This window comes from Arachis hypogaea, chromosome 2 (genome assembly GCF_003086295.3).
Source record: "Arachis hypogaea cultivar Tifrunner chromosome 2, arahy.Tifrunner.gnm2.J5K5, whole genome shotgun sequence".
Lineage (NCBI taxonomy): Eukaryota > Viridiplantae > Streptophyta > Magnoliopsida > Fabales > Fabaceae > Arachis > Arachis hypogaea.
Window position 1 is genome coordinate 3260760 of NC_092037.1, and position 17157 is coordinate 3277916.

At 34.4% G+C, this 17157-nt stretch overlaps 1 protein-coding gene across 2 annotated transcripts; it reads left to right on the plus strand.

Moving 5' to 3' along the window:
• The first annotated feature begins 12398 nt into the window (after positions 1 to 12398).
• On the plus strand, positions 12399 to 16789 carry LOC112733298 (TMV resistance protein N). 2 transcript variants are annotated; one of them, XM_072205753.1, is made up of 6 exons: positions 12399 to 12963; positions 13478 to 14570; positions 14717 to 14989; positions 15093 to 15484; positions 15569 to 16022; positions 16102 to 16789. In XM_072205753.1, exons 1-6 carry the CDS (start codon positions 12686 to 12688, stop codon positions 16651 to 16653), a joined length of 3042 nt encoding a protein of 1013 aa, XP_072061854.1. In that variant the 5' UTR covers positions 12399 to 12685; the 3' UTR covers positions 16654 to 16789. The 2 variants fall into 2 exon arrangements, with proteins under 2 accessions (XP_072061854.1, XP_029146827.1); XM_029290994.2 differs by having other exon boundaries at positions 15093 to 16022.
• The last annotated feature ends 368 nt before the right edge of the window (positions 16790 to 17157 follow it).

Below are 17157 nucleotides of genomic sequence, written 5' to 3' on the forward strand. Positions count from 1 at the left end.
ATGTCAATTGATGTTAAGATTAATTTATTAGAATTATTATCGTTATGTTTGTGATATTAAATTCTCAAAGGAACCACTCTCCTTGCTTGTTAGAAGTTGTTGAGTAAAAATTTCTCTCTTAGAGTTTAATCTCTAAGTAAATTTTGTATCTATAGTTAAATTTTAGCATTTGTATCATTTTTACAATTATCAAAAATAATTTTAAATTTTATTATTTAATTATTTACTAACTTATTTGTCAACATGATGTTTATGTTAAATATTTTACAAAGAAAATCCCACTTGAGACATAATATTTTTTTGTTGAAATTAATGAAGTTGTTATTTGAGAAATTAAATTATAATGTAAATATTATCTTACGTATACACTTTGAATGTAAGTTAGTATTGTATTGATGATGTACTTATTGATTTGTTTGCCAACTTTTAGCTTGATAATAGTTTATATGTCAAAATATTTTAGAAGGTTCTATGACAGAAGCTAGCGACAGTAAGCGCTAGACTTGGTACACCATGTCAGTATATAATTGTACTTTCAGGTCCATATGAATGAAAAATGGTACTTCTCTGTTTCATGTCTGCAAAATTAGTGAAGTATGTCTATTTAGAATTCACACAAAGAAAAATAACCTAAGTGTGATTTTTCTTTGTTATTTTGACTTTTCTGAATTAGATGACCTTTCACTGATATTTATATAAAATAAAAAAGTTTGAATGTTTGATGTCTATAAATAATTATCCTTGTGTTTGAGTATATTTCTGTCACTATTATTAAAGTGGATTTATTTTGACTAAAAATTTATTATTTATACAATTATCTTTTGTGGAGTTATGAATGCTCTGTTTACTCATTGAATTGTAAAATTCAATCTGTTGTTCTTTCATTTTTTTTAGATATGGGTCTTGATCCTAATTTAACTTCATCAGTTTCGTACTAGGTTTATTTGTGTTGGTGAGTCTTTTTTTTTTTGTTCAAGGACTTGATGTTTTGTGTAAATAATTTAGAAACTCTTTAAACTTATTAAATTGTTCCATGTTGTTTGTAAATATTAAAGTCGAATTTTCTATAAATATAATGAATATGTTTTAAGTATGATGCTGAGAATGTAATTTTTTAGTATACTTAAAAAATTTATTTATTTTTATTTTTTGTAATATCGATTTTTGATGCTAATTGAAAAGATTTTTCTAAGTGCCAATCACGATTAGATTGAGTCATGACATCTTCTTACCATGTTTAGTTTGTTATTACCATGTTGGTCCTTGTGAGTTGCTGCTAATGACATTATATATAGATTTGGTTTTGTTCTGTCTTCAATACTTTAGTGAATGGACTTGGAAATTTTGTTGGGTGCATTTTTTGTTATCTATATTCTATCTATAATGCTACTAATTTAAGTTCTCTGATTTGAAAGATTTTGGAGTCTAGTTTTATTGACATATATAAAAGTTCTCTCTTAATGATAAACTACAAATAACGAAAATAAATCTTCTCTAATGAAAAAAAAATTAGATGGTGTGTAGTATTTAATCTAATTATTTATTGTTTTCTCTTATTTATTTCTAATTACTTATAAAATTAAAGGTGAGAAATCACACTATATTCTATTAAATATTAAAAAAACTGGAAAAGATTACTTTTCCACCTTTTTACTTTTCTCAAGATTATTGATTATACAGGGGTCAAGCATCTTTTATTCTTTTCTACCAATCATTTTGATTTTATTAGAAAAACGCTATCACTTGCCAAATTTAAAGTACTTGAAGATTGTTTCATCTTACATGGATATTACTAAATAAATAATGAAAAACTTGTGCATTGATCAGAATGCCCTACCATAAACACATGTATATATAATATAGTTTTTAATTAAGCCAAGGGCCCAAGGGACAATAGAATGTTAAATTGTTTGTTACATCACTTTGCAACCCAAACGAAAATGTAAAATTCTCACTATTTTGAAGATTTTAATCATTCTTTCCATACAGGAATGATACCCTGTGCTGCCAAACGTTTCTCAACCCAAAAGATTATGAGCTTTGCAGTAACTTTCTTTTCATCAACAAGAAATGGCTCAACCGTGCTTGGTCCTGAGTTATATGATGACAATGAAAACCTCTTTGGACCTGTTCCAAGCCGAAAATATAATGTTGGAATTATTAATATGTCATATGTGTAACTAAAATAATGGCATAGTAAGAGTTTTAATATATATAAATAGTAGAATTTTAGTATTTGTAACTAAAAATTTTATAATTAATATTATTATGATATTTTTAATGTATGTTTATTGTATTTAATTAGTACTAATATATTTTAATTGAATAATAATAGATAAAATTTTTTAATTAAAAAAAGTATTAAAGAATTATTGGTTAATTTTTAAGTTTTACCAAATAATCAAAGTTGTTGATATGATATGATATTATTAGAGGAAAAAATATGGTTTAAACCCAATGTAAAAAAGATTAATGTTAATTTTTATATAATATAGATAGATAGATAGATTGAGCAATGCTATGACGCAAGATAGACACGGATACAGGACGACAAACGAATTTTAAAATTTTATACGACATAGGGACACACATATATATAAAATATAAAGTATTTTTTCGATAAATTATAATAATATTTTGATATTTTATTGATATTAAAGATAAATTAATTTTGTAATTATTTTTAGTGTCTTATTTTAATTATATAAGTATTTAAAATATTTTTTGTTATAATAAATAATAATATAATTTCTAAATTTATTTTAAAAATACATGTTAAAAATAAAGCTGGATACGTTGACACACGTGATAGTATTTAAGTGTGTTCAAATGTGTCCCGAAAAACTTTTTTTATGAGTAATTACCCAAATCAATCCTGAGAATTTTAGAATCGGATATTTTAGTCCCCAAGGATTTATTATTGAGTGACTATATATATATATATATATAATAATTTAATGAATAAATTTATCATTATTTTTGTCCAAAAAATACAAAAAATATAGTACAATATTATTGTGCAATTAATAATAATTATTATTTTATTTTATTTTATTTTATTTTTGGACGGAGACTATTATGTCTAACAGAGAGAAACGTTGGGGATTAATTTGTGCATTAGTTTTTCTTAAGGACTAAAATGTCCGTTTTTAAAATCTTTGGGGATTGATTTGGGTAATTACACTGCCGGAAAATAAACTGGGGACTGATTTGTCTGACGGAGTAAAACCTTGGAGATTAATCTGTATATTAATTTTCCTTGGGGACTAAAATGTCCAATTCTAAAATCTTCGGGAACTACTGATTTGGATACTTACTCTTTTTTTATTTCTTATTAAGTCACAGTGAAATATAGCACACATCGCATATCGAACGAATATAAATGAATATCATATTCAAAATATATCCGATACACAGACACATCCGATACAGAGACACGATAACTCAACAAGATGTACCTGCTTTATTGGAGCAATGTGATGTATATAGTCTCTATTAGTTTGTAAATATTTAAACAAATACAAAAATTGATATACAGTTATTCGGTAATTTTTTTTATATTGGGCTACATGGTGTAAATTCAGTTGGGACTAGAAGATCCATCATGGATCATGAACTCGTGACAAAGACTAAAACACCCCTATAAAAAGCAGGAAATTACACTCCTAAATTCTGCATTAACCCATTTTAAATTTTCAATTCGATTCTTCTCTTTGCTGTTGCTCACGGTGGTCCAACCGTTTTTTCCGCTGCTTCTTCTTCACTATTTCTACGTTTTCCTCTGTTCGTCTTCACATCTCAAAATTAGTAGAGAAAAAATTAATTCATAAGTGATTATCTAGGAATAATGTTACATTGAAAGGATCCCATTATAATTCACGACACTAACTATATACCAGTAAAGTAGCATTAGTGAAACAAGGAGAAAGAAGGACAAAATGCATCAAAAAATATCATGGTAAAACAAAGAGAAAGCAGGACAAAATGCATCAAGAAAATATCTTGTCTATCAATTGAGTTTGTTAGAAACAAGAGACTGGGAGAGGAATCTGAAAAGTGTATTATTCAGTGTGATCAAAAGTACAATATACAAGGGATATTTATAGGTGCTAAATGAATCAGAGTAATAAAGGCATAGAATCCTATAATTAATATACAGATATACTATATAAATATAGACGATACTAATTAGTCTAAATTGATGCTAATGATTCTCTAACATCCCCCCTCAAACTTAAGTGGGAGCTAAGGAGACCAATTTGAGTTTGGATAACAAAGTCCGGAAACGAGTCGGGTGATGGGCTTTCGTGAAGATATCAGCAGTCTGATCTAGTGTTCCAACAGCAATGAGACGAATAGCATCAATAAGGATACATTGCCGAACAAAGTGACAATCAATTTCAATGTGTTTGGTGCGTTCATGAAAAACATCATTATAGGCGATCTGAATAGCACTGCGGTTATCACAAAAAATATCAGTAGGGGACGACTGAGGAGCACCCAGATCCGCGAGAAGCCAATGAACCGAGATAACTTCAGCAGTGGTGTCAGCGAGGGCACGGTACTCAGCTTCTGTGCTTGAGCGAGCAGTGAACGTTTGCTTCTTAGCACGCCAAGAAATGAGAGCGTCGCCAAGAAACAAACAGTAACCAGTAGTGAAACGACGATCAGTGGGATCACCAGCCCAATCAGCATCGGAGTAAGCCTGAAGAGACAAAGAGGAATGGGCCGAAAAATAAAGGCCATGAAATAGAGTGCCTTTGATGTAGCGAAGAATGTGAAGAACTGCCGCATAGTGAGTAGTACGAGGAGCTGACAAGAACTGGCTAAGTACATGAACTGGATAAGCGATGTCTGGTCGGGTGACAGTCAAGTAGACGAGACCACCAACTAACTGTCGATAGAGAGTCGGATTATCCAAAACAGTGTCATCCATAGGGGTAAATCGAACATTAGGCTCAAGAGAAGTAGACTCAGTGCGACTATCTGTAATCCCAGCGCGAGCAAGAAGATCTGAAGCATACTTAGCCTGAGAGAGATAGATACCATCATCGGTGGAGATGACCTCGAGACCAAGAAAATAGCTGAGAGAACCAAGATCTTTCATCTCAAAGGTTCGGTGAAGTGAGGCCTTGAGATCAGAGATACCATCAACATCATCCCCAGTAATGATCATGTCATCAACATACAGAAGTAGAAGAACGACTCCACGTTCACTTTTACGAATAAAGAGAGCATGCTCATGAGGACTGCAAGTGAAACTAAGACTGCATATGGTAGTGCTGAACTTGTCAAACCATTCACGAGGAGCTTGCTTAAGCCCATAGAGTGCTTTGCGAAGGAGACAAACTTTGCCAGAGGGACAAGAATAACCCGGAGGGGGCTTCATATATACCTGCTGTTTCAAATCTCCATTAAGAAATTCATTCTTCACATCCATTTGACTGAGAGACCTTTTTTGACCGCAGCAATGGCAAGAAGAGCGCGAACAGATGTGAGACGAGCAACAGGAGCAAAAGTCTCTTCATAGTCAATACCATATTCTTGCGTACAACACTGAGCAACCAATCGCGCCTTATACCGGTCAATAGAACCATCAGAGCGAGTCTTGATCTTGTATACCCATCTGCTGCCTACAACTTCTTGAGCAGAAGGAGGATCAACCAAATCCCAAGTGTGTGTCTTTTCAAGTGCCTGTATTTCTTCCTGCATTGCTTGTTGCCAATTTGGATTTGTGGAGGCTTCTCTGAATGACTTAGGTTCATGTTGATGAAGGATAGTAGAAAAACAATGATAATCAAGAAGATGAGGAGGTGGATTCCTTACCTTTGAAGAATGAGTGGGAGGAGGAGGCATGGCAGTAGGAGCAGAATCATCGTCCAGTTTGGAATCATTGGAAGATGGAGAAGGCGGAAGAACAGGAGGCTGTAGAAGGTCACTCGAGATAGAATCTGTAGAATCATCACTAGAAAAAAGATCAACATTGGGGTTAGTAAATAGAGGTGACTGAGTAGTAGGGATTGACTCAAAGGATGAGAACCGAGAAAACATGTGATGCTCCCAGAAGACAACATGACGAGATATACGGACACGTTTAGGGAGAGGATCCCAACAACGATAACTCTTGTGTTCAGTGCCATAACCAAGGAAACAACACATACGAGCCCGAGGTTCAAGTTTACTATGTTCGTGAGGCTGAAGAAGAACAAAACATACACATCCGAAAACTCGAAGAGAACTATAATCTGAGGGGGTATGATAAAGACGCTCAAAGGGAGTAACATTACCAAGAACAGAAGAAGGGAGTCTATTAATAACATGAACAGCAGTAAGAACAGCTTCACCCCAAGTACGCTCAGGACACGAAGAAGAAAGGAGCATTGCACGGACGGAGTCAAGAATGTGACGGTGTTTACGTTCAGCTCTACCATTTTGTTGCGACGTACCAGGACAAGAAAACTCAGACAAAGTACCCTGTTCTGCAAGAAAGGTTAAGAGTTTGGAATCACGGTATTCCATAGCATTATCACGTCTGAAAACCTTAATGACCTTTGAAAATTGACTTTTAATCATAGTAGCAAAGTTGATATAGATTTAGGGTAACTCATGGCGATTAGTCATCAAATAAACCCAAGTAAAACAGGAATAATCAATCAATGAAAACGACAAAGTATCGAGCTCCGCCCATAGAGGCAGTAGGAGCGGGGCCCCAAACATCAGAGTGAATGAGATCAAAAGGAGAGCAAGCAAGAGATGAATTATTGTGAAAAGATAAAGCAGGTTGTTTGGCAGTTTGGCAAGAAATGCAATCAAAAGATTCATTTGGAACCTGATCTAAAACACCCTGAGACACAAGAGGACGCAGTTTTCCTAAGGAGGTATGGGCAAGACGTTGATGCCATAAGTGAAGGGTAGAGGGAGAAGAAGCAGCACAGAGATTTGGTACATGAGGAATATGAAGTTTCTCGAGTTCAAACAACCTTCCGACCTTACGTCCAGTCCCGATGATCCGTCCCGTCCGAGGATCCTGTACACGACAACCAGAAACAGAAAAAGTGACTTCAAAACCCAGATCAACAAGTTGACCAACAGAAATAAGATTAAAGTTTAATTTGGGAATATAATAAGTATCAGGAAGATTAAGAGTCGACTGGGATATAGAACCCTTGTGTGTTGGGTGCAAGAGGGAACCGTTTGCAGTATTGACAGAAGGTCCATTTGTAGTGGTAGACAGAGACGAGAAGAGATTACGCAATGGAGACGTGTGATTAAAGCATCCCGAGTCAAAATACCATTTAGAAGTACCTGGAGGGGTCGAAAGAGCAGCAGGGGTATTACCATAAAGGGAGAGAAGACGTTGAAGAAGAGACGCAATATCAGATAGAGAGACAGGAGACGAGTTAAGAGAAGCAGTGGTGGTAGATTCAACAGTAGAAGCAGGCGCGGGACGTGGTGGGCGAGTAGGACAGGTAGTAATCAAATGTCCCGAGAGCTTGCAATAATGGCAAAACAGTTGCGTACAATGGTAACTAATATGACCTTTCTGGGGGCATGTGCGACATTCAACAGAGAGACAGCTGGAGAATGGGTGCCCGAAACGGTTACAGTTGCGACAGAAGGCCCCCTTTCTGTCTGTGGCAGCAAAAACATCTGACTTTTTCATAAAAGTAGTCATAGAGAACAAGGAGATGAGAGAAAAACTGCAATTTCTGAGCAGAAAATGAGGAAACGGATGGCAAAATCAGAAAGAGCTCACCAAAAAATCTTAGGAAGAGTCCCACTTGTCCGCCACGTCGTCAGACACGTCAGCGAAGAATGACACGTGGCAGCACCTGAGAGGAGGGAGAGAGACACGTTGGCAGCGTGCTGGAGGCGCGGGCCAGGCACGAGTCGGGTCGGGTCGGGCACGCGGGTCTACGGAGGAAAGCTTCGTCGCGACACGTGGTAGCACCTGGAGCGTTGGATCGGTGCCGAGATCAACGGCTGCTGAAACTTCTGGAAGGCAAAACAGCAGTGGTGGCCAGCTCACTTCCGGCGGCGCGTGGTGGCGCGTCCTGTGGCGTCCAGTGGCGAGGTTGGCGGTGTTGGAAAGCTGACGAAGAGGAGATCACAATGATGCCAGAGGTGACGAACCAAAGCGTCGAAAACACAGAGAAAAATGAGGGCAAAGAGGCACGGGTGGAATCTGGAAAGGAGAGCAACCTGATCGTGGCAGCGTCTTTCGGCGGCGCGTGGAGGCGGATGGCGGCGATTCTGGTTGCGTTGGAAGCACGGCGACAAGACGAACAAGATGGTTACGGGAGTGACGAACCAAAGCGTCAAAAAGGAAACGAAAAAGGAGGCCAAAGAACACTGCCGAAAAGGGAAGAAAAACAATGGGGCTATAAACTAAAATTCATTTGAAAAAAAAAACCTAAACTCTTGATACCATGTTAGAAACAAGCGACTGGGAGAGGAATCTGAAAAGTGTATTATTCAGTGTGATCAAAGGTACAATATACAAGGGGTATTTATAGGTGCTAAATGAATAAGAGTAATAAAGACATAGAATCTTATAATTAATATACAGATATACTATATAAATATAGACGATACTAATTGGTCTAAATTGATGCTAATGATTCTCTAACAGAGTTGTTAAACTATAATGGAATTCACAAGCTAAATAGCTAGATGTGGTTAAATTCTTGGAGACTCAAGTTATCTCTTAGCACAAAAATAAAATAAAAAACTACTAATAGATGCATGATTTATCAATTAGGATCAAGTAGAGAGAATAACACATTAGAGAAGTCTGCACTTATTATCTAAATTTGCACTTATAAAACACATTTACAATATAATTCAATGAAACAGGGCTGACCAATTTTTGTTAGCAACCAAGAAACACAACACAAAAACACGATCAATAAAATCAGAAAAGTAGAAAAAAAAACATGGCATTTTAATCCTATTGCGCTATGTCACATCCAACGAACTGAATCACATCAATACCAATGACTAATATTTTAAAGGTGTCAGGTAATTTAATACATTTCAATAACTGAAAACAAAAACTACAATGGATGAAATGAATTTGTTTAGGAAATTTTATTTTTATGATAAATATAGAGAAAATCATTCAAACTCAAACTCAGATTAACTGGGAGATAAATATCCTTCCGTTAAATGTAAGGAAAAGTGAATCCAGCCGTTTGATCAGAGATGAAGGAACCTGTACATAATTCGAATGAGAACTGAATAATAATAATAATAATAATAATAATAATAATAATAATAATAATAATAATAATAATAATAATAATAATAATAATAATAATAATAATAATAATAATAATAATAATAATAGTAGTAGTAAATACCATAAACAACCATGGTGATACAATGCTAATTCATTTTGGTGTTGTATAAGTGGTTTGTTCTTTAGGATTATTTGAGATTTGTTTTCACAATTCATTTGTTATGGATGGATTTGAAAATAATGCCGTTGGTAGATGTAGGATGAGTCATGGTTCATGAGTGGTTGGTGTTGGTGAGTATAATTTAAATTCAGACCTTCCGTTTTTTGAAAAACTAACTTTTGATATATTAAAATAGTAAAGTTATCCACCACTCAACGTAAACATGGAAGCTTGAACTTTTTCCTCTTTAAAAACAAGACCATTAAAAAAGAACACTAAAAACAAGTTTCACAAATCACTTGATGATAAAGAAAGTTTCACAAAGAAGAACACTAAAAAGAAGTTTTACAAATTACTTGATGATAAATAATTTGTGTTTACTATTTTTTGCTTTCAGTTGCTGAATTTATAAAGGTTAGATGAGTGAAAAAATACTAAAAATATCTCTTTGATGTGGAGATAAGTGTTGAGAGGGAATGTGAGAAATCGACACATCACATGACATGTGGCTCCTTCAAGAAGTTTCAATGCTAAAAACAAAAGTATTAGAGAAGTTAAATTTGTAAGTATAATTTGAATAACAAAATTTATTAATGCAGTCTTAGATTCCATTAAAACATCCCAATAAAATTGTTATAATTATTTAAATGACATTGTTGTCAAAATTTATTAAATAGCTAAGTATTTAATTATTTCTTTATTCTTTGTTATTATAATCATACGCGTGAATATTTGATCCAGTACTTAATATTTATTTTATGATTTTATGATATGTATTACTCTAAATTGATTTTAATTTGACAAATTGTCATTAATTAGACAATAAAAAAAATTATGCAACTTAACTTTAACAAATAAAATTATAAAAATAAAAAAAATGAAATGATACTAAAATTAATCAATCTTCCATTTACAATAATGCTAATGTTTATTTTGTCCCTTTTTTTATATTTTATTTTTTAGAGATAGAAAGGTGTTGAATAATCCTACTTCAATTAATCAAACATAAAATTTATTTTAACAAATTATATCGATATAACAAACGGGTTTATTTTTTAACACACTACATATATACTTCGTAAATTAATCTTTTAAAAAAAATATTACAAATTTTTTTTAAGGATAAACCATAAAAAATATACTTTAATAATTTTATCGTTGATAAAAATACGTTTAAATTTTATTATCAACAAAATTTTTTTAAATAACTAAAAAAAACAACAAAAATTACCAATATTAAATATGTATTCTCAAAACATGTTTTAGAGAATAAATATTGATAGTTTTTTTGCAAGTATAACTAGAAAAAAGAGATATTTTTATTCCTAAGATATTATAATTTTTATGTCTATATTTTTTTTGGTGATTTCTTTTATTAATATCCAAAAATAAATTTAAAAGATAAAATAAAAATGGAGAGATCAAAATTTTATCTCATTTTATGTATGTATATTTTAAAATTATCTCAATATTTTTTATAAAATTTTAAATCAAATGTATAAATAATTTGTTAAATACAAAATTATTTATCACTTACAAATAAATAATATTATTTTTATTTATTTTTATTATATTTTTTAATTATTTAAAAATATTTTTTGTCAATATTAAAATTCGAATGTATTACAACATATTCAAGTATAATTTCAATATATTTTATCCATTTTATAAATGTACCATACAATAATATAATAAGATATGTTAGATACACAGTTCGCGCATGAAAATAGATTCTTTCCATTTTCTTTACTTGAGAGAATAAAGTGTGATCTCTCACCTTTAATTTTATAAACGGAACCAAAAATAAATAAGAGAGAAAGAACAATTAAAGATGAAATTAAATACTGAATACCATCTAATTTTTTTTTGAAGAAGATCCACTCCTGTCCGCATCGCGCAGAGTCCACACTAGTTTCATTTAATAAAAAGAACACTATTGAGCATCTCACATGTGCCTAATGGCCAATGTTCTCCCGCATTTTTTTCCTTTATTTTTTTTTGGTATTCTCATTTTTTTTCTTTATTATTTACAGGCCATATAATAAAAGATCAAACCATCACATGACCCAACAATCAATCCGGCCCAAATCTCCCAGTTAGCACTGACGAAAAGCAAGACAATGAAAATTCTGTTCGACTCAACTGATTCTTCCATGAGCGCCCATATATGGTTGACATTCTGCTTCTTCCTGCAAAAAAAAAACAAGTGTCAAAAAAAGATGCATTAAAAAAGAATATTTGTATATCTGTATGAATTTAGATCTGTACATTAGAGCAACCCTGTATGTATATATCGTCTCATTTGTTCTTTCTTTAAAATGTTAAATCTTTGTTCAAATGACAAATATCACAGCGACATGATGTTATTTCAAACACTTTTACTTTAATGAAAAGTTGACATCCCTTCTTTTTCTGAAGTTTCCCCAATCCGGTGATTCCAATTTCCACACACATTTTTAGAGGTGTTGCGGATGGGATCAGATCGCTGAAAATTTGATTCGATTCGCACAATTTTCATCGGATATGATATTTGCGTTTTTTAGTGTGGGATCCGATACGGATCAGATCGGATCAGATCGGATATCGGATATATTCGCATAATTAATTTTTTTTAAATTATATTTCTATATTAGAAAATTCAATAAAAATATTTCTTTTATATTTTTAAATTTATTTATTCCTAAAATATTTTTAATCAAACTCTTTCTAAATAACAAAAATAAAATAATACAATATATGAATAATAATTACTAACTAAAACATACAAACAAGTAAATATAATACCAAACATATATATATTTATTTATTTTAAATTATTATTGTACGGATCCACCGATTAGATACGCGAATATAGAGCAGATATTCGCTGATTCGATCCGATCAATTTACGGATCGAATTATATCCGCAATTTTCAGATCGAATGCCGATATTTACCACAGATCTGCGGATACGATCCGGACACCCTACACATTCCTACCAAGGCTCTTAAAAAGACCATATTCATACTCTTAACAATAGCATCACAATCAAAGTCAACACTTGAATCAGCAATGATCACTGATGTACATTCTTCTTCTTCCTCTTCTCTCCCTCCGTCAAGACCCGTAGATGGATCAACCATGTATTCATCAGTTTCAGGGGTGAAGACACCAGAAAAGGTTTCACAGATCACCTTTATGCTGCACTGGAAAGAAGGGGTTGTATCAAAACTTTCAAGGATGATCATGACCTTGAGAGTGGGGAAATCATATCTGAAGGGCTCATCAAGGGAATTCAAGAGTCCATGTTTGCGCTTGTTGTCCTCTCACCAAACTATGCTTCCTCAAGATGGTGCTTGGATGAGCTGCAAAACATCGTTGAGTGCAGGAAAAAGTTCAACCAAGTGGTTTTTCCTATCTTCTATGGTGTAGAACCCTCTGATGTAAGGTATCAGAGAGGAACCTTTGAAGAAGCTTTCAGAAAACATGAAGAGAGGTTCAAAGAGGAGAAGGGGAAAGTCCAAAGATGGAGAGATGCATTGGAAGAAGTTGCAAGTTATTCCGGTTGGGACTCCAAAGATAAGTGAGTTCTCTTGTCATTCATTTTGTTATACTAGCAACTTTGATTATTTTTTGCCCTAGTCATCTGAGCTTTTCTTATTTTTTTGGTACCAAAATGAGAGAATTGGACACCAATCATAGTTAAAATGATCAATCCCTTCTATATATAGTAGTTTATTTTCTTGGCCCATAGTCAAGTATTTCAAATTTTCAGGAGTAGATTTAACTCAGACTCTAGAGACATGCATAACCATCTATTTTCATTATAATGTTTAAAAGTTATATAAAAATCAACAATGAATGGTTTTGTAAATGGTTTGAGCACACATTAAATGTGCAGTAGACTGTGTTTAAGTTTCCGAATTTTCTCTTTGTTCAAATGATAAGTCATCATCGTATATAGAAAATAGACGATATATAAAAATCCAGGTTGTGATCCATTAGTTAATTCTTGAGTACATGAAAATTAAACTTGAGACCTCTATAACCATGGACATGCGATGATCATAGCCTATATTTTTTCTCCCTCTATGCAGTCATGAGGCAGCATTGATTGAAAGAATTGTTGATCACATACAAAAATTACTGATTCCTAAGTTGCCATCATGGGTAGGAAACCTCGTTGGTGTTGAATCAAGGATGAAAAAGTTGAATTCACTCATCGGTATGCAGTTGGATGATGTTCGCTTTATAGGTATATGGGGCATGGGAGGCATAGGAAAAACAACAACTGCCAGATTAATATATGAATCAATCAAAGAGCAGTTCAACTTTAGTTGCTTTCTTGCAAACATTAGAGAGGTTTCTGCAACAAATGGCATAGTTGACATCCAAAGGGAACTTCTTTCTCATCTTTCTGTAAGAAGTAATTACTTTCATAATTTGTTTGATGGGGTAAAAATAATAGCAAACTCTTTGCACAACAAAAAGGTCCTCCTTGTTCTTGATGATATAAGTGAAAGAAGCCAATTAGAGAACTTAGCCGGAAAACAAGAATGGTTTGGTCCCGGTAGCAGAATAATAATCACTACTAGAAATAAGCATCTGCTAATGACACATGGCGTGCATCAGACATGCGAGCTTGAAGGCTTAGTTCAGGAAGAAGCCCTTCATTTATTCTGTCTGAAAGCTTTTAAACAAGATCAACCCAAAAGCAAATATCAGAATTTGTGCAACGAAGTGGTTGAATACACAAGAGGCCTTCCATTGGCACTTGAAGTATTGGGGTCTCATCTTTGTGGAAGAACTCCTGAGGCTTGGCATAGTGCTTTAAAGCAATTAAGAAGTTCTCCACACCCTGAAATCCAAAATTCATTGAAAATAAGTTTTGAAAGTTTGTCGAGCACAGAGAGAGAAATGTTTTTGGATATTGCTTGTTTCTTCAAAGGCATGGACAAGGATGAAGTAGTAGAAGTGTTAGAAAATTGTGGTCATTTTCCACAAATTGGAATTGAAATTTTGATTGAAAAATCTTTGGTCACTCTTGGTAGGGTTAATACATTGGAAATGCATGATTTACTTGAAGAAATGGGAAAGAATATAGTGTTTCAAGAATCTCCAAATGATCCAGGAAAACGTAGTAGATTGTGGTCTCATGATGACATCAGCCGTGTGTTGACACAAAATAAGGTTTGTGCCAATTCTTCTGCCACTACTGGATGATTGGTTTCAGATCAACAAAAAATGGCATGCAATATTTCTTTTTCTTTAAACATTTGTTTTATCTTTTAATCAACAATATTGCACTATTGAGTAATTACAATTCTGAATGTTAGGGAACTGAAGCAATTCAAGCAATAGTACACTATGCTCAACCATATGAAGCAAGATGGAGCTCTGAAGCTTTCTCCAAGACCAGCAACATAAGGTTGCTAAAGATACGTAATGCGTGTCGTCTTTCCCATGGCCTTGATTGCCTTCCTTATGCACTCAGAGTTCTTGACTGGCTAGGATGCCCTCTGAAAACTCTGCCACTTACTGATCAGCTGGATGTTGTTGACATCAATTTGTCTTGGAGCAAAATTGAACAACTTTGGCACGGAGCGAAGGTAAAATCCCTTGGTTAAGTGCTTTTTTCAAACTATGTTTTAGTGATGTTCACAAATCACAATAACATTGAAATTTTGCTTTCACATGTATACTTTTGATCAGATTTTACATAAGTTGAAGTGCATCAACTTGAGTTTTTCATCTGAGCTAAACCAAACCCCTGACTTTGTGGAGGTTCCAAATCTCGAATCGTTAGTTCTTCAAGGTTGTACAAGCCTAACCGAAATCCACTCATCTGTTATGCACCTCAAGAAACTTGTTCAATTGAACTTAAAAGGCTGCAAAAGGCTCAAAGCTCTTCCAGGTAAAATGGAGATGAGTTCATTAAAGGTTTTAAATCTTTCTGGTTGCTCAAACATGAACACCATCCCAGACTTTGGGAATTGCATGGGACATCTAGAAGAGCTTCGTTTGGATGGAACTGCTGTAACAGAGCTACCTTCATCATTAGGATGTCTGGTTGGACTTGTTCTTTTGCATTTACAGAATTGCAGGTATCTTGTTTGCCTTCCGGATACCATTCATAAGTTGAAGTCCCTCAAAGTTCTTAATGTTTCTAATTGCTCGAAACTCCGTAGCTTGCCAGAGTGCCTACAGGAAATGAATAATCTGGAAGAACTTGATGCAAGCAATACTGCCATTGAAGTATTTTTAAATTGCTTTCGAGTTGCATCTGCTGTTTGCCGTCCATCCCTTTTGATAAGGTTGGATTTAAGTTATTGCAAACTACTTGCTGAATCAGTACCAGATGGTTTTTGTGGCTTATCTTTGCTGAGGGACTTAGATCTTTCTGGCAACAACTTTGTTAACCTACCAAGCGACATTTCCAAACACTCTACGCTTGAATATCTTTGTCTAAACTCGTGCAAGAAGCTTCAGTCATTGCCTGAGCTTCCATTAAGCATAAAAAGAGTAGATGCAAGCAACTGTGCCTCATTGGTAACTTGTAAATTCCATCCATCTAGCAAATGCAGCATTATTGCATCACCTGTACAATGGCACTTACCAAGAGAACGAAAGAGCCTCCTTAAGGTTTGTAACCCTACTATTTCTTGACATAATTATCCATTCCTGGCAATTATTCATTATTGCAATTCTATGCCAATTTCAGGGGATTTGCTTTCCGAGAACACGATTCGACATGGTTATCACAGGCAATGAAATTCCATCATGGTTTGCACCTCAAAAGTCCTCTTCCTTTGCAGAAATACCATTTCCTCATCCTTCTCCTCCAACTGAATGGCTGGGATTTGCTCTCTGTTTCTTGCTGGTAGCGGATCGGCCTCTGAGGTATTACCATACAGGGATCACTTGTTACACGGCAAAGCAAACATCAGCCAACGAAATAATGGTACCGGATAAAGATGATTGGAGGGCTGAGACTCACGTGATCAGCAGGAAGGTTCCTGATATGGAGCCAAAACTACCTCACCTTTACATTCTCTTTCTGTCCATTGGAGAATACCTTGAAAGAATGCATACAGATACAAGTATAGGATTCGGTTTGAGGACCAATTCCCGTGGCAGTCCATTGAGAATAGTGCAGGCTGGTTGTCGTGTGGTGTGCATGGAAAATATTCAAGATATTCTTGGAAATCATTCCCACTCTGTAGGGCCTAATAAAAAACAAAAATCAAACAACAACGATGGGCCAAGCCCATAACCTTTCCTTTTTTTCCTTCTACTCCGACGGCACACACAAACACTTCAATGCAGCAATACACGAGTTAATACTTAAATTGTCTCCTGAAATTTGACCTCTGATTTAATTTAGCCTTCAAGGTTTCAATTGACTCTAATTATACCCTGAAATTTTGACCTGTGACTCAAATTGGTCCTTCTGTCGTTTTCCGTCACCGGAAAACTGACCTGTCAATTTTGGTTGACACCTGACACTCTTGCAGTTAGATGACGTGGCAAAATGTTTGAAAGCATCAATTTAACCCCTAAAAATTTCAAATAAAACCTAGAAGTCTCAATTCTCCCAAATCGCAAGAGTGTCTTCAAGAGTTGAGAAGAATGTTGGGAAGTAGCAGCCAAGGTTCAGGTAGCTCTAGTAGAGCTCGTTCGCATGGTGGCTGGGTGAAGAACGCACACCGTGACAGAGGTGGAAAGGTTCCGCATTAGTGCGGTTGTGGGTTGTGTCCTATTCTTCGGTAGTCTGGGC

Excerpts from the sequence above, each read along its gene's own strand:
- LOC112733298 (XM_029290994.2), top strand. The coding sequence starts at position 12,686 with ATGTTTGCGCTTGTTGTCCTCTCACCAAACTATGCTTCCTCAAGATGG. Across the intron at positions 12,964-13,477 it reads GGTTGGGACTCCAAAGATAA|TCATGAGGCAGCATTGATTG; the intron begins GTGAGTTCTCTT and ends CCCTCTATGCAG. Across the intron at positions 14,990-15,092 it reads AACTTTGGCACGGAGCGAAG|ATTTTACATAAGTTGAAGTG; the intron begins GTAAAATCCCTT and ends ACTTTTGATCAG.